Source organism: Camellia sinensis, chromosome 2 (genome assembly GCF_055761805.1).
Source record: "Camellia sinensis isolate YWXY chromosome 2, ASM5576180v1, whole genome shotgun sequence".
In the NCBI taxonomy this organism is placed as follows: Eukaryota; Viridiplantae; Streptophyta; class Magnoliopsida; order Ericales; family Theaceae; genus Camellia; species Camellia sinensis.
The window spans coordinates 148,694,059-148,712,600 of NC_138962.1; the positions used below are offsets into that span (position 1 = coordinate 148,694,059).

The 18,542-nt window shown below is 32.5% G+C and overlaps 2 protein-coding genes across 4 annotated transcripts; both read left to right on the forward strand.

The window, feature by feature from the left end:
- The first annotated feature begins 325 nt into the window (after positions 1-325).
- LOC114286815 (large ribosomal subunit protein uL1c-like) lies at positions 326-2,926 on the forward strand. The gene is made up of 4 exons (XM_082915788.1): positions 326-536; positions 1,455-1,538; positions 2,401-2,526; positions 2,631-2,926. The coding sequence occupies exons 1-4, from the start codon at positions 492-494 to the stop codon at positions 2,769-2,771; spliced, it is 396 nt and encodes a 131-aa protein (XP_082771914.1). The 5' UTR covers positions 326-491; the 3' UTR covers positions 2,772-2,926.
- A 147-nt stretch (positions 2,927-3,073) lies between these two features.
- Positions 3,074-18,542, forward strand: LOC145820380 (large ribosomal subunit protein uL1c-like). 3 transcript variants are annotated; one of them, XR_014361790.1, is made up of 5 exons: positions 3,074-3,824; positions 4,806-4,985; positions 5,086-5,140; positions 15,507-15,677; positions 18,069-18,542. XR_014361790.1 is itself a non-coding variant. In XM_082915789.1 (4 exons), exons 2-4 carry the CDS (start codon positions 4,896-4,898, stop codon positions 15,623-15,625), a joined length of 264 nt encoding a protein of 87 aa, XP_082771915.1. In that variant the 5' UTR covers positions 3,074-3,824; positions 4,806-4,895; the 3' UTR covers positions 15,626-15,989. The 3 variants fall into 3 exon arrangements, 1 of the variants encoding a protein (XP_082771915.1); XR_014361791.1 differs by lacking the exon at positions 18,069-18,542 and adding an exon at positions 15,863-15,989; XM_082915789.1 differs by lacking the exon at positions 18,069-18,542 and having other exon boundaries at positions 15,507-15,989.

An 18,542-nucleotide genomic window follows, 5' to 3' on the forward strand; every position in this document is an offset into this window, starting at 1 on the left:
TGCTTTTTTAAAAAGTAGTCTTAACTATTCTTTTTATGTGTTGATAAAACAGAAATTATGAACCAGTTTGATTTTAAGCTGATCATTCTGTTACTTTTTAAGTGGTAATCATATTCCTTTTCTATTTGTAATTGAGCCCCTTTTATCTGTTACAAATATTTTGCACTTGTGTCCTTGCTATGCTCCAACATTGATTAAATGTTTACCATTGTGTTATGCCATGTTTCCCACACGTGTCAAAATGCAGCCACACAGCCTGTAGCTTCTCTAAGGGTGCTACATACAAGCAGATTATCATAGCCTCGTGAATTTGAGAATGAGATAATGTTACACTCATTTTTTATTTTTCATTCCTTCTTAAAGTCTGTTGTATTACTTGGCTCAATATCCATAGCTGAATATCTTCAGGTGAGAAGCTCGATGAAGCTAAAAATGCAGGAGCTGATCTGGTTGGTGGAGAGGAGTTGATAGGCCAGATAAAAGGAGGATTCATGGAATTTGATAAATTAATTGCTACTCCAGATATGATGCCCAAGGTCTGTTTTGTTTGATCAATATAGACTGCGTCTGGTTTATTTTTTTTTATGTGGATGCCAATAGAATCTCTGTTCTCCTGTTTAGACAAAGTGTTTAGGATAAATTCTGAGCAGAAAATTCAAATTTAAGTTTGGAGATTTCTCATTAGATGAAAAATCATCATCAACTTGGTTATAACATGTCCAGCAAAAGTATTCATATAGATTGCGAGATTTGTGCATTACCTATGATCAAAGTTTTGTATTTATTCTATTTTCTTCCTTTTTTTCCTCTCTTTCTGCAGCTGTGCTTTCAGATACCAAATTTAGGATACGATTTGAGATCATTGTCATGAAAAGGTTTAGGCAATCTTAAAATAGTAATGCTGGGGATACCAAAATTTCTACCAAATGTCTCACATGGGTATGGGTCCCCCCATGAGTGTGGGGTCCACATGCATGTGAGTAAAACATTTGATAGAAATTTTGGGGCCTCTAGCAATTTTCATCTTAAAAACTTATGCAAAATCACTATTTGTTAGCTGATTTTTCGTTTCAAAGGACAAAAATGTAATTGAGGTGTGTCATAAACCTTTTCATATTAAAATTCAATCCAAACAGAAACTATGTGGATGTGTTGAAGGTTCTTATGCCTTAATGAAAAGGACTTAAACAGTCAACAGGTGCCAACTTAAAGGAAATTGAAATTAAAGGTAGAGCGAGAGAGAAAGTTGTAATTACTGAAGGAAAGAATTGCAAAGAAGTTGGATCAAAAGAGGAATATTGGATTTGGCTTAACTTAGAATAGTAGGATTTATTCTTAATTAATTTGGTTCTTTCCTCTAGGTAAAAATACATATGCATAAATTAATGTGTTTGTATTGTCTGGAGATCATATTTCATATGCCGGACTTTATTTACATTTTCCTGTCCCATCAGTTTGCCCAACTAGGAAAGATTTTGGGTCCTCGTGGACTCATGCCAAATCCAAAAGCTGGTACTGTTACAACTAATTTACCTCAGGTACGATCTTTTTGTTTCATATATACAAATTTGGTATGTATGCATGTATGTCTACATTTACGTTCTAGTGGATATGTTTCCTGATGCCAGAATTCTGAGGTGAGATATTTTGTGTTAGATTTTCATTCATTAATGGTATAGCTTCTGTAAGTTGTGTTTCACCTACAATTACAAATGAGACTGAGGAAAAGCGATTTGTGAGAGAAGAAAAAAAAAATGTAGAAATGACTAAAAATTATTATGATCTTTGTATCATTGAAATTATTTTAGCCACTGCCAAGCTTCTCTACAAAGGTGGGTTTTTTGTGAGTGGTTAGTTACCCATTGGAGTTTTCGTAGTTGACAGCCTTAGGAGGAGAGCAAACATGACTACAAATTGGACTTGTCAGTGGACCACCTTGCCCTTTTTTAGGGCTGCAGTGGAAGTTCAGTTCTTGCTATTGGCATTACTTGGCATGGCATAGGTGTGTAATTTGAAGGAAGGGTATTCCTTCTAGAAGGCAAGAGAAGACTCTCAGTTCTTGCTATACCTTGTTTGGAGGTCTTGTTTGGTTGGCTGAGTAAAAGGGAGAACTGTTTAACACTATCAGTTTTATTTTTTGTTCTGGTCTGTGTGTTTTCTTGTTGTTGTTGATACTGGAGACACTTTGCCTTCGTGTAAATGATTGTACACATATTTTACACAGTGAATGCAAGATTTATGTCCCTTAGGGGCCAACTAATACGATTTACTTATCATTATAAAAAAAATAAAAATAAAGGTCATCATCACGCTGCGCTATCAACAATATATGAGTTCTCTGATGGCCTACACCCTTAAAATTTGCTGAAATGAAATGAATTCAGGTTGCGTTTGTCTCAGGCCATAGAGGAATTCAAGATGGGCAAAGTTGAATACAGAGCAGATAAAACTGGGATCGTTCACTTACCCTTTGGAAAGTCAGATTTTTCTGAGGAAGATCTTCTTGTGAACTTGCTTGCTGCAGCAGTATGCTCTCTCTCTCTCTCTCTCTCATGTTTTGCGCTGTCTGAATTATATGTACTCAATTTCTGAACTGTATTTCCTTTTTATTTCTTTAATTAACATGACAGAAATCAGTAGAAACAAACAAGCCATCTGGTGCAAAAGGAGTATACTGGAAAAGTGCACATATATGCTCATCAATGGGGCCTTCCATTCGGTTAAATATAAGGGGAATGCTTGATTTCAAGCCTGCGACTTTGAATGTTTAAGGAAATCTAAATACACATGTAAATTATATCTTCTAAACTATTCAGGTAGCTTCTTGGTTTCCTCCACAGTGACTTGTGAATGTTTGAAAAGGGTAGGACACAGGCTGAGTTGAATATGATAGGGAGGTATTCAGATTCATGTTTGCATTTACAAAGAGCATTGCATTGGCTTCTTTATGCCAGTTGTATAAAATCTTGTATTGGTATCATGATTTTTTTTTGTGCACACAATAGGATGTTAGTAGGTTAGTAATAAGTTAGATTACAACAAAAGAGCTATGGTCGCTCGATCAACTTGGACCTTCAAACTCTAACCTTCTCACTATCCCAATGGACAGTTACATGGACTACTGAGCCAACTGTCTTATTCATGTTGGTATCATGATCAATTTTAGTAGATTTTGGCAACCCAATCATTGAAATTTTCACCTCAAGTTTAAGCTGCCTTTAAAAATTACAAACAGGAAAACATGTTTTAAAACTATGTAGCTATATTATCTATAGTATTGTATAATGCATACACTTGAGTTGGTGTAGTTTTGTCACGTTTTATGATGTTTTTCAAAATATCCCACAACATGATGACTTCCATGAGATCTAGACTGCTTCAATTTTCTCAGATGTAAATTGCTTTAGATAATTGTCATAGTTATTTTAAATTTTACATGTGTGTTTACATGTAGTGTTAGGTACAAATGTGATGCATTTGTAATTTTATATTTAAATTTGTGGATGATTTGATGATAAATGAGTGGTTTGATAAATGAGAACACTGTTTAGTGACAGTTTGATAGATGAGAAAAATCATTTAGCAAGTTATTAGAAGGGTAATTCTAGTTGCATAACAATTTTATTTCATTACACAATTATTCTGAGGGTAAAATTCATTTTATTCACCCAATTCCCCAGTTGCTGTGGCCACTTTGGCTGCTGAAGCAGAGGTAGCAAAAGAAACTGAACAACTCCAAGAGGGTGTTGTGGAAAAGTGGTGTTGTTGTTACCCCAACTAAGCCCAAGAAAGGCAAATCTGCATTGCCTCTCAAGAGTGACAGAGTATGTGTAATCTCATTCCTTATTTCCCTCTCTCTTGAATTGTGGACACATTAGTGATTTAATTTATTGGGTTTCTTTGATTTTCACATTTAATTTAACTGTGATTGTAAAATTTTTAGTTTCAAGAATCTTATACTTGAGTTGGGAATAGATTGTGCTAGTTAAGATCTACTTTAATTGGTATTTATTTTGTTTTTCTTGGATTGTGGATGTGTGTAGTGAATTACATATATAAGTTTGTTTGATTTCTGTTTATTTTGCAGTTTTAGTTATAGGAAACCAATATGAGAGATTGAAACCATGTATTGTGGGTGTATTATAGTAATTTATTTACTTGTTTTTGCTTGAGTTTTATCTTAATGATGACTTAAGCACTTCAATCCCTTAGAATCCTCCATTGTAGCGTCTGAAAAAGACTGTATGTCATATTTTTGTTTCTTCGTTTCTTCATCTTTTGATTATCTACAAACTCTGGCTATATCTAGTGGTTTTGCCCTTTATTTATTTATTTAAGTTTGGCTATACAGGTTGTGGTTGCAGTAGAGTATTAGTTCATTCTCAAGTTTTGAGAACACCTTTTTTTGTCATAGTTCATGATCATTTGAGAAGAATGCCTTTTATATAATCAGGTCTTAAATATTAACAATAATTCTGCAATTTTATCTGAATTCTCAAATTATTCAACATGATTAAAAGTCCTTGTGTTTTAAATTATTATAAATTGTAAATTGTTAGAGAAAAAGGGTTAGAAGACCTCACATTTAAAAAATTCTTGACATATATTGCCTTTTTAAATCAGAAATTTGCTTTGCATGAATCCCGAACGTGATATTTATCACTGTTGTTGCTGGTCTTGTCTCCTCTTTGGTTTGTTTAAGTTGTCTACCCTCATACTTTCACATTCCTGTCTCCTAGTTTCACATTCATGTTGTTACTGCATTTTTAACTTACTCCTTATCCTCCTTTTGTTGGGATTATTAGAGAAGGTCTAAGAGATTCTTGGAAATTCAAAAATTGAGGGAAAACAAGAAAGAGTATCACTTAAAAACAGCAATATCATTGCTCAAGCAAATGGCAAGCACAAAGTTTGTCGAAACAGCTGAAGCTCATTTCCGTCTCAACATTGACCCAAAATACAATGATCAACAGCTGAGGGCAACAGTGAGTTTTCCCTGCATTTGATTAATTGTAATGAGAAATATGGTAGCAATCTCATGGACTACAATTAGTTTCTGCTGTTGTTCTAATTCTTTCATGATAGGTGAATTTACCCAAGGGAACTGGACTGACGGTTAGAGTGGCTGTTCTCACACAAGGTAGCTACTATTTCTTTTTCTTGACTTCTTTAATAAGTAATGTTCTGTCAGGAAAATGCATCAAATGGGTGCAACCATGTACACAGGATAGGATGTAGATGTATATTAGCAAGCAAAACAAGCCTGTAGGCTGTAGACTCATTCCACCCAAATTCTAAACAGAAAAATCAATATGGAAGGAGGATTTTCCCTAATCCCTGCTAACCAAATATGGGGATCTCACATCAGCATGTTTTAATGCCAGATCAGGTAATTCCAGTCCTTCAAAAGATTGCCTATGTCACTCCATCCAAATACAAGCATGGAGGAGCTGTTGGAAATTGCGTACCTAGGCTAGGCGTAAAGGAATTTAAAATTTATTTTGATTCTCAATCCCCATGATTATATTTGTGATATATATGAAACATAGATACAAACATCCATAGAAATAGTTTGAACAACACCTCGAACACAAAATTCAATTCCTTGCTTGATTTTTGAGTTCACTCCAATTCAAAAGTAGTTCAAGCATCCGACCTCTAAAAGTCTTATAACAAAGGCATTGTCAAGCTCACAAGTATTATAGAGAGACAATGAGAGGCAGATGTCAATCTCTGGAGTGCTAGCTCTTATAAGGACCAAGTCTATCTTGTCCCACAAGGATTGAGGATCTTCCTGATCTTATAACAAAGATGTTTTTTCTTGTTTTTTGATAAGTATGTTACAATGAACAAGTTTTATCACAATTAACTCTTAATTGCAATAATCTCAGTAATTAGCTCATGTTTTCAAAAAGCGGTGTTACGTAACGATTGCAGCCATTATGTAATGGTTGCGGTGGTAAGCGCTACCTGTTACACCCGCTTTTGCGGTGTGACGGAAATTCACGTGTAACCAAGGTTTTGAAAAGCGATTGCGGTCGCCGTAACGGTGGCGGTGGCGCGGTTGCGGTTGCAGAGTGTAAAGGCCGTAGTATAACGGTTGCAGTAACCGGAATCGTGAATTTTTTTATTTTTTACACAATTTGAAAAAAACTTACTGCTACACATATTTTTTTCCATGATCATATTTATTGGGTTTAAAATAAATATTGATCAATTTTTGTAAATTTTTAAGTATGATCTAATATATTTCATATTTTTAAATCACTATAAACTGAGTTTTTTACATTTTATTTTAATAATTGATGACTTTATATTATACAAAAAATCAATTACTAACTATTATATATAAGATAAATAATGACAAAAGTAAGAGAATAAATAAGAGTCTAAATATATATATATTTTAACCAAGCCAAATAGATAATGACCACACTTATTATTATTATTATTATTATTATTATTATTATTATTATTATTATTATTATTATTATTATTATTATTATTTTCAAACAATATATAGATAAATATATATATATTTTAACCAAGCCAAATAGATAATGACCACACTTATTATTATTATTATTATTATTATTATTATTATTATTATTATTATTATTATTATTATTATTATTATTTTCAAACAATATATAGATAGACACACAAACAAAATGGTTGAGTAATAGCAGCTGAATAGAATAGCATAGGTCTTACAGTTTCAACAAATCAATAACATGTTCTTCATCCTTCCTCTTCTCTCACTCTATCTCTTACTTCTCCATCTTCTCTCTTTATCTTCCCTCTTCTCTCTATCCCTCTTCCCTCATTTTTAGCTCTTTTTTTTTGTGTTTTTTCAAAAGATGCAGTTTGGAACCGTTACGTAACGGTGCGTAACAGACCATTACGATATCGTTACGACTGCCATGGCAGCCGCTACAGCCGACACAACTGTGAATCTCAATCACACTACAAAAACGGTCGTAATGGGTGGCGGTAACCACCACAACCGTTACCGTAACGATTGCGGCCGCTTTTTAAAACCTTATGTGTAACTGTTGTTTCGGTGGTACCGTAATGGCTTGTTGCACACTGTTACAATATTCTGAATAGTTTCTTTTCCAAAAAAAAAAAAAAAAAAATCTTACAAAAAAAGAATGAATACTCAAGTGATTCAAGTCCAAAGAAAAAATCTTGTATGAATTTTTTTTTCTTTATAATTTATTTTTTATTTTTTATTTTTTATTTCATTATATTAGCATGTAAAATAAAAATATATAAACAGTGGTTGTATTTATTTTTATAATCATTTTATTTAATATTTAATTGTAAATATTTTTTATTTTGTTACTATAATGTGTTGTCTAAAAAATGTCTTTAAAAAAAATCTCAAAAATAATTTTTGCTTATGGCACAATTTTTATTTTTATAATCATTTCATTTAATACTTAATTGTAAATAATTTTATTTAGTTAGCTATAAAGTGTTGTCTAAAAAAAATATCTTTAAAAACAAAATATTAGCTCAAAAATAATTTTTGTTTATGGCACAATTTTTATTTTTATAATCATTTCATTTAATTAATACTTAATTGTAAATAGTTTTTTTTAGTTAGCTGTAAAGTGTTGTCTAAAAAAATATCTTTTAAAAAAAAATCATTAACTCAAAAATAATTTTTGTTTATGGCACAATTTTATTTATTTATTTATTATAATCATTTCATTTAATAATTGTAAATATTTTTTATTTATTTAATTCAGGTATTCATCAAAAATAATTTTATAGACATTTAAAATCAATTATTCTTAAAGTCATTAACTATTGAAATAAAATGTAAAAGGCTCTTTTTATAGTGATTTAAAAATATGAAATATATTGGATTATACTTAAAAACTAACAAAAATTGATCAAAATCTATTTTAAACCCTAATAAATTTTATTTTGAAAAAAAAATATCCGTATCGGTAAGTTTTTTTCAAATTGTGTGAAAAATTAAAAAATTCATGATTCTGGTTACCGCAACTGTTACTCTACGGCCTTTACACTCCGCAATTGCAACTGTTACGGTGACTGCGACCGCTTTTCAAAACTCTTAATTATTTTAAATCCCTGATTAACACTTAATTTGGATTAACTCTTTTCATTCCATTATATTACATGTTGTCCTTATTGTGTGTAAAATTTTAGGTTCAAACTTATCTGTGTAGTAGAAATAATATAAATTCTTGATATTTATTATGAACAAGGTTTGGAAAAGCGGTTGCGGTTGCGGGGTGTAAAAGGCGTAGCGTAACGGTTGCAATAACCGGAACCGTGAATTTTTTTATTTTTTACACAATTTGAAAAAAACTTATCGGTACGTATATTTTTTTCCATGATCATATTTATTGGGTTTAAAATAAATATTGATCAATTTTTGTAAATTTTTAAGTATGATCCAATATATTTCATATTTTTAAATCACTATAAAATAACCTGAGTTTTTTACATTTTATTTTAATAATTAATGACTTTATATTATACAAAAAATCAATCACTAACTATTATATATAAGATAAATAATGACAAAAGTAAGAGAGTAAATAAGAGCCTAAATATATATATATATATATATACATATTTTAACCAAGCCAAATAGATAATGACCACACTTATTATTATTATTATTATTATTATTATTATTATTATTATTATTATTATTATTATTATTATTATTATTATTATTATTTTCAAACAATATATAGATAGACACACACAAACAAAATAGTTGAGTGATAGCAGCTGAATAGAATAGCATAGGTTTTATAGTTTTAATAAATCAATAACATGTTCTTCATCTTTCCTCTTCTCTCTCTCTATCTCTTGCTCCTCCATATTCTCTCTTTATCTTCCCTCTTCTCTCTATCCCTCTTCCCTCATTTTTAGCTTCTTTTTTTTTTGTGTTTTTTTCGAAAGATGCAGTTCGAAACCGTTACGTAACGGTGCGTAACAAGCCGTTACGGTTGTTACGGTACCGTTACAACTGCTACGGCAGCCGCTACGGCCGATACACCTGTGAATCTCAATCACACTACAAAAGCGGCCGTAATGGGTGACGGTAGCTACCACAACCATTACGTAACGGTTGCGGCCGCTTTTTAAAACCTTGATTATGAATTTTAAATGTCCCATGGAACATTTCCTTGGGCTTCCACAAATTGTGAGTGACACCAAGCAACATATTATGAACATACCAGATATTATGAATATACAAAATGAGCCCTTCTAACAGTTAACATACATTCAATCCTTTCATCGTATAATGTCTCAAAAGGTCATTAGGACATTGAGGTTTGTCAAACCCCTAACTCCAGTGGCGGAGGGAAGTGAGGACCAAGGGGGTCACGTGCCCCCCTGGATTTTGGGTTTTTTTTTTTTTTTTTTGCAAATATATAGAAAATATTTTAAATAAAAAAAATTACAAAAATATTATTAGAGTGAAATGTCAATGACATTTTAAAAATTATGAGAATAATAATGGTTATTTTGATTGAAAATGAAGAGACTATTATAAACCATATTATCTATGAAAATTTTATAAATTTTTTTGAATATAACGGTGATGTCATTATTATTGACATGCAAGTATAATTAATCCTACTATAAAGATATGAAATTTATTAGATTGCTAGTTACATTTGACATGTGAGGTTCACTCTCTATGTGTTTATTTACTATTAGTTGGTGATATCACATACTAATGATGACGTGTTATTCCCATTATGTTGAATTTTTAATCACATTTTGTATAAAAAAATAATTTATCATTATATAATTTATTTTAAGATATATCTATATTTTTTTATATTGTCCATGATACACTAGTTATAAATAACATTATTTTTTTTTATGTTTCTCAAAATCAATCGTAAAAACTTGCCTGAAATATTTTTGTAAAAATTTTTGATATTGTAATTAATAAGTGCCCCCCTCTAATTTGATTTTCTGGCTCCGCCACTACCTAACTCAATCATGTGTCTAATCTAATGCATATCAACTTGTATTGGTGAAATTAGAAACTCCTTCGTAATTATTACTTTGCCTTGACCAAGGTATTTCTCAAGTTATATCCTAAAAGATCACATATATTCTATCTCTTTACTTGAGAGTGATGGATCAATTCTTAAACATTCACGTGCCTCCATGGGTGTCTCACTAAGTCCTATCTATATAGGTTCATATTTCGTTGTTAGACTATAAACATGTTGTATTGTCAAAACTTAGCAATGCACACAGGATAATCATGATGTTCTCAGTCTAAGGATTGTACACACAACTGTAACATATAAGCGAACTAGATATGTTCCTGGGTGGTCACTTGTTCTCTAACAAACACACACACGGTTGTTTGATTGTTCCACACAAGTGACTTGAGACTACTCCCTCTTCCAATTGAACAAGCATAACACAGTGCTAGTCCATTTGGTTTGGATTACTAACATCCAAATAGTAATCGTATAACTAGGAACTTTTAAGAATAAAATACTGAGAAGTACATGTCTCTCAATTTTAACTCTTAAGACATAAATTCTGAACTTTAATTGTATGGACTTACAATGTAAACAATAGCACAAAAAAGATAGTATGATAAAAATAAAACTTTTCCCTTTATTAATTAAATGACATGGGGCTTTTAGGGCATACCACTAATAGGAGCCCACCATCCATCGATGTTCAACGCTTATACTCACTTGACGACCACTCTGAGTTGTTAGCTCTAGTAAGGTATATCCTAAATAATGAAAACAAAAGAAGCGTTTAAGCTGTAGCCAATAGGTTATTTACTTTTTCTGGATTTCCTTTGAACACTTTCCCATTTCACCAAATTAGCAAGATCATAATTCTTCCCAATGTTGATATCTATCAAGGGAAAAAGAGAAGGGACACTTTAGGAGGGCCTTGGTCGATTATTGGCTAGGAATATTACTGGAATAGAATCGAACCTTAAAATTTTTCACGCTTTGTGACTTCCTGCCACAAAATAAGCCTTCTACCCCTTTGGTATTTACTAGAGTGGGATAAAGCATGGCGATGTTTCCACCATGTCAACGTCTCATTCTTGCAAGGCCCTATACAACTGGGCCAAACCACTGTACCATCTACTCCACTAACATTGCCTGGTACCATGGCTTCCTTATATGATGTGATTTTGAAGAGATTTGGAACTAGTAGTCTGTGGAGCTTACTACCATACAGTAGTCATCATGAAATCTCATCTTTGTAAATTTCCTACCGAAAAGTAAATATGTTTGGAGAATTCTTCTTAGCCATTCCTTTAGTTCTTCCATAATTTCACCCCAAAAGACTTGTACAAATTTTGTTAGCCCTCACCGTATTCCTTATTCTACACTACCCTTATCTTCCTCAGCATATCTCCCTAGCCATTTTCTAAAATTCTTTGTTCAAAAACTTCAGTTTCCTAAGTCCCAATCCTTCATCCTTTAAAGGACGACATGTTAAATCTTAATAAGTTAGTAATACTTGAATTCATTCTCAATACAAAGTGAGTAGTGATGTAGGAAGAAGAAAAATGAAGAAGGACAGAAGAATAAACCTGGGATTATGGGTGTGCAATTTACCTGCCAATCCACCCCCCAACCCAATCCAACCTGCTACCTGTAGTTTAAGAAAGGTTATTCTCTTGAAAGTATCAGTATTGACATGTTGGATAGGGATAGAGCTCATCTATTGTAGTACCTATGCAGCTATGCTACTTAAAAACATTATTTATCGGATCTCCATTATTGATGGTTGTGGTTATTGTTAGTATGGTGTTGAACATCATTGGGTTGTTGGGCTTTGTTGTTAACAGGAATCACAAAATTTCGGGACGAAATTTCCTTAAGGGGGGAAGATTGTAACATTCTGTTGTAGGAGACCGCTTGAGCAATCAAGTGGTCGCTCGAGTGGTGATTCGAGGCTCCTAGTATCTTGCCTGTTTACAGGCGAGACCGCTTGAGCAGTCAAGTCTTCACTTAAGCGTAGATGTGAGGCTCCCAGTACTTTCATTGCAGACCTGCAAAACTTCTGTAACATTGTATTTACCGGTAGAGCAATGAAGTGTTTCGCTCGAGCAGTATGTTCGAAATCTCTTCATCACTCCCATTCTTGCATTCTTCATAGACGACAGATACATTTTTGAAGTAGAGAGGAGGTAGAGGAATAAACTGCAATATGAGCAATCAAAACTACCAGGTACTCACTCCTCAAAAATCACCCAAACTAAATATATCAAAATTATTATTTTATTATTTTTATCAATGCTAACACTGTCGCAATCTCCTCATCTCATCACAACAGAGCCTGTGTATTACTTATAATATATATATGGGGCGGTTGGGCTATGTTTTTATATTTTATTTTTATTTTTTATCATAACAGTTTTTCCCTTTAAATGTAAAAAAAAAATTAAAAAAAATAAAAACATTGAATTTGAAGGGTTGAAATTGAAAAAAAATTAAAAAAAGATGAAGCATTTGAGATGAATTTTTTTTCATCAAATTAGATAAAAAGAAAAATTGGGATAAGAGGAATTTTTTAATAGATTTTGATGTAAGGATTGGAGTATTTCATATCAAATCAAACTTTTTATTCAAATTTGAAGTCAAAGTAGATGAAAAAATTGGTGAAGGGGTTGGAGATGCTCTAACTTGATGGAGGGTGAAGATGAAGAGGCCAAATTAATTTCTTAAATATATATATATATATATTACTGAAAAACAAGAGAATTCCATTTCAAGTGTTCTCACTGTTGGTCTCTTGCCAAAAAACCACTGTATTCTTCTTCATAGAGGGATTTTGGGCCTATGTTCAGAGTTTAAGGTGGTTTTGTATGCTGCCTGTTTTTTTTCTATTCTTTATTATCCCTTCCCTGTGTTTATTTATTGATTGTGATGATTCACATTATTATTCATAAACTCTTTTTGTTTTCTGATAAAAAAATAAAAATAAAAATCATATTGCAGAATGGTAATTTGTTTTCTCACTTTAACAGCCCAAACATAATTAGGATCACATGCCCAATCACAATATATTTCTTTTTCTTTTTTAATTTTTGGGTCGGAGCATCGATTACTTACCTAGAATTTATGTATTTTCACCACGAATCATTGATGTCTTTTTGCTTTGTCTACATATTTTGTTTGATCTCCGTTTTGTGGCAATCACTAACCCAATTACTTTTCAATTTTCAGCAATTTTTCTGCTTAAGTGGTGATGTCTATGGATGACAGTGTGGTTTAAGGGTTCTTTAATTTTGAAGTTCTATTTCTTTCTTTCCGCTCTTCCAAAGCTCAATGTAGGCATTATCAAATCTGACTCTGTATCTAAAATATTCTTTCTTTTATTTTTGTAAAATTTTTTCTCCACCTATGATTTTGAACTGATGAAGTAGAACATGAGTGAGGTTTGTCAACTTTTTAAATTCCTAACCTCATTTATTTGGTAGACTCATCAAATAATGGTTTGTGACATGATTTTCATTTTGTTCATTGACGTCTAAAAGGAGACGGGCATGTTCTCTTTTATATGTGTAGCTTTTGAAATCGATTCTGCTTCAAACTCTACTCTTAAATCAACATTGGAATATGTGAAGCGCAGCACCTTCTACTTGCATCACACACATGCCACTATGGCCCCGTTTGGTGTAGCTGTTAAAACAGATTATAGATTATAGCTTTAATAGATTAGCCCTGTTTGGTAGAGCTGTGGGAAAGTGCTTATAACTTATGCCTAAACAGCTTATAGCTTATAACTATGAACATAAGCTGATTTCTGACTTATTCTTAAAGCATCTCCTGCCCCACTCAAAGAATAAGCTGATTTCTGACTTCCAAAAAGTTATAAGCTATAAGCTATAAGCTAAACCAAACACATCAAAATAGCTTAAATTAAGCTGAAAGCTGAAATAAGTTGATTATAATTTCTGCCAAACAGGCACATTATAGATTATGACTTTAATCTGAAGTTGTTAATTTGTTTGGTGTAGCTGTTGGATTATAGATTTAAGTTGCTGAGTATTGTTTGTTAAATAAGCTGTGAAGTAGCTTTTTCAATTAACTTTTATTTTTTGTTATTCACTACTTATCTACATTTCTCATAAAAAATAATAATAATATTCTATAGTCCATTTGGGTCTTTTTCTATTTTTAAAAAAATAAAAAATAAAAAAATCTAAGAGTATAACCGTAAATTAACATGTCCATAGCAGAAGCTGATAATCAGAAGCAAGGGTGTGCAGCTTCTTAAAATTAGCTTTTTTGACTTAAAATAAGTTGTTAGAATCAGAAGCTGTTTGAAATAAGTTTAACCAAACAGTCCAAAATAGCTTTTCAAAAGTCAGAAGTTATAAGTTGGCTCAGAAAAGCCCAAACAAACACCCTCTATATTGGGCATACTTGTGGTTATGCATGTACAACTAAAACAATTTTTTTCAAATGAAAAAAAAGAATCGAAGTATGGATTGCACAAATATTGTTTCATCGTGTTGGTTGTACAAAGTGTTTGTTTGCTTTTGTACCAATGTTTATTTTCTGTAGTCCTACCTCACACCTCCTTTATATGGCTTTCATTAATAACAATTCTTCACATGAAGTAAATGAGCCGGTTGATCCATTATATATCCTGAGTCTATCAAGAATTGACCTATTGAACACACCCTTCCTTTCAAATAGCAGGCATGTATCAATGTGATGCAATGATTTTGGCCATTGTTCACATTTATTTATCAAAATTTCAATAAATTTAAGCTGGTTATTAATTCTGTTTAACTTGACGTATGTACTATGTTATTCATCTTTATGGCTAAACAAATGATGAAAATTGTAAGCTTATTTTGAAAAATTGAACACACCAAAGCATGTAACATGGTTTTACTTGAAGTTTTGCCTGTATTTCATTTCATAGAGATTTGGTTTGTTAGAGATTGTGTCTTCTCATGACTATCGAAGAAACTACAAATTTTACCATAGGTTACGGATATGGCTATATGCTTAGTTGCTTACACCGACTCCATTGTTCATATTTGATTTCACCATGTTTAGGCATTGTGTATCTCTATATCTTTTAGTGACATATAATAACTTCTTTTGGTATATGGTTAGTCTTGCTCTCATTTCTGCATTACTAGAAGCTTATGCAAATAGTAGTTTTATGATGAAATGCTTTTTCCTTCCCGTCAAAGAGTCATAGACTATTTATTTTAGTGCTTTCATAATTCACCATAAGTTTGTTGCTAAACCACTCTTTTATTTTATTTATTATTATTATTTTTTTTTCCCTGTGTTGTTTTTAGATTTTAGTAAAAATTGTTTAAGGTGTAAATGTCATCTATGCCAACTAAATGTTATTTAGGTTTCATGTGGTTTAAGTTTCGGTAGATGCTTGTCAAATATTTGTTTGTCATTGTATTTATCACCAAAAAAAAAAAAAAAAAAAATCATTGTCATTGTTGTTATCGTTTTCATTTATAGGTTTGATACATTCATTTATCTGCTTTGCCCCAACTACTGCTATCCTTGGGAAACCAAAAGAGCTTCCGAAGGATGGTATCAACTCTTTCAATCATTTTCTACTGCGTCCGGTGAAGTAAATGTTGCATCTGATTTAAAGAAATGTTGCATCTTGTTGAAGACCGAAAGAAGGTTTGATGAATCTAGATATGAAGTGGCTTGATGATTCTGTATTGTTGTTGTTTCCTTGGTTCTGGTCGTGCTGCTTCTTTTATCAAACTCTATTTGCTTTTGTGCACGTGTCACATATAAAAGCTCAATCGTAAATTGACTGGTTTTATGCTGATGCTACTGTTGTTGCTGCTTTGGCTTTCTAGCCTTTCTGTGCAACTATTGCTATCTTCTCATGGTCTGTATGTTGTATCTGTTGCACATCTGTTCATGTCAGATGTAAACGAGGCCTAGATTGACTAAATGGTATTGTCCTAATCTTTTGCTTGCTTAGATGATTCCCATCCTTGTTTGTGTTGTCCGTGTATGCTCCTTGTACTATGTATTTACTTTTGATCTTTGGTATATATTGACTTACCCAAAAAAAATGATGTTTTGTTCATCAAATAATTTGAGTGTTGAAATTTGATTCATATTGTTTGGCTTCAGTTGCAGTCAGCATATTTTCACATTTTGCAGCAGTAGAGAGTGAGTAAGTGATGACAGACTAAAGATTGAAGTATCTAAGAATTACAAGTTCTGCCGAGGGGATGTCCACCTAGAGAATTTTTTTCTAAAAGAGAAGGGTGAAAAGATTTCACCTTCTAAACTCAAATCATATGAACAATGTTACTGTATAAATTAGTAATTATGTGCCTGAAATGGCAAAGGAAACTAGAGAATACTTCGTAATCTTTCAACAGCCTCCTCAGCCCTGCCTACTATGAGTTTGAGTCTTTCTGTCAAAACAAATCGAGCCAATAAACATTGAATACTAACCCTGTGACTATAATTACAGTGAGCGCAATCTCATATGATGAAAGATTCATTACATAGATTAATGGTTCTAGGTAGTTCTAATCTAAAAATCAAGAATGAAGCTCTCTTGATTAAGTGGTGGTGCAGGTTTGCATCTGAGCCAAATCTCCTTTGGAAAAGAGTGGTTTGTGAAAAGATAAATTGGGACAAGCGATGGGATATTTCATTTCTTAAACGATAATGCAGTTTTTTTTTCCCCTGAACATGTCCCCAATAATGTGCTACTAAAATTGGGAAATGGAATGAGATTTCTCTTTTTGTTTGATAAATGGGTGTCTAATGTAACAAAGATGGTCTCATTAATGATTTCATCATTATGAGTATGTCATAGAGGAAGATTTTCTTGGTATGGGAGGAGGAGGAAGACCATCATAGGTTGTTGCAAATGCTGCCAAAGGTTGATCAGGTTAATGCCAATCAATGGATCAGTTAATTTTGAGAGTGGATCCATCAGGTAACTTCTCACTAAAATCTTTACAAAACCTGTTTACCTCATCTCAATGTTGTATTATTCCTACAATAGAGTTTGTGGAAAAGCATTGCCCCTTTGGAATTGTTGTTTTTGCTTGGCTAGTCCGGCGCAAAAGGATTACCATTTGTGATCTTTTGATTAAAATGAATTCTCTGGATGAATCCTGTTCTAGGCTCTGTTAATATTTGTGCGAATGAGTTACCATGTAGAAGATCTTTGAAAATTTGGGGTGATTGTTTGTCTTGGTGGGGAATGGAATGAGTTTGTTTTTCATCAGTTAGTGTGCCTTACTTGATTGGTGGTTTGGAATAAAATTCAAGAATGTCAAAAAGCTCTTATGGGAGGCTATAATCATCCATGACAGTTTTTTGGACCATTTGGAAAACCAGAAATAACCTTATCTTCAATAATGGTTTAGCTTCTTGGGAAAATGTCTTGGTGTTAATTAAAGAGAAAGTTGCAACTCAGGTAAAAGGATATTGAAATATCCCTTGCTATTCAGTTGCTGATTTAATCTTAAAGATGAAAGAAGTCAGAGGCCTACACTTCCCTTTAAAAGGTGAAGGACTTTTGTGATTTTCAAGTTTTCCCTGGACAAGGATTTGCTCGGTTCTCTTTGTTCTTAGTGGTGTTAATGGCGATTCAGCTTTGGATGATGATAAGGACTGATTCAATATTGGAAGATGGATGAGAGTGGGAATGGAATGCAAGATGGCGTGGAATGAAATACTCATTCTCACTCTGCTGGTTGGTTTCTAACATTGAATGACGCGGAAAAATGGACACTTGTTAAGCTACTGTAGTGGAATGAAAATTCTAAACCAAAACACTGTTCAAAGAAAAAAATTCTAAACCAAAACTGATTTATACTATTAGGAATTGAAAACAATACTTACACAAACTTTCTTCTACAGAAAAAGGAGTACCTAAAAATTGAGTTGGTTGGATTAGTTGAGATTAAAAATCTTACGCTTGAATGGTTAAAAAATCCAAATAAATGAGTTATTTATCTCGTGTGGACTCAGCTAATGTCTGGTTGGTTTTGTGGCTCATTTTTGTTACTAATGTTCCCCATATATCAGTGACCAGGTTTTGAGAATTGACTTTCAAAAGGTTATAAACATGAAGGAAGGAAACTCACAGAAATCATCCAAAGTTTTGGACCTCAGCATCATCGAGAAACTTAACTAGTTGCTGTCTTGGCAGCCACTATGAGGCATTTGGCTCAACTGCGTGTATGTCATTCATGGTTCTGCTTTGCATTGTTCAGAAAGGCTTTTTTGGTTTTCATGGTTAATTGAGAGCCGTCAAAATAGTGTAATTTTTTTTTTAATTTTAAATTCTGACGCTTCACCTTTATTTCAGTACTAATTTTACCATCTATTTTATCACCTTCAGTTTCTTTTTCAAGCAGTTCATTGAGAGTCTGAGCTAGATAGATAATGCCATTGAGACTTGGGTTTTCTCTTTTCCATGTAAATTGTAAAAGTAAATTTCTAGCTTGTATACTGTTGTGACATGTGGTGTTTATCCAACTCAGGTTGTGTCTCTTTTCA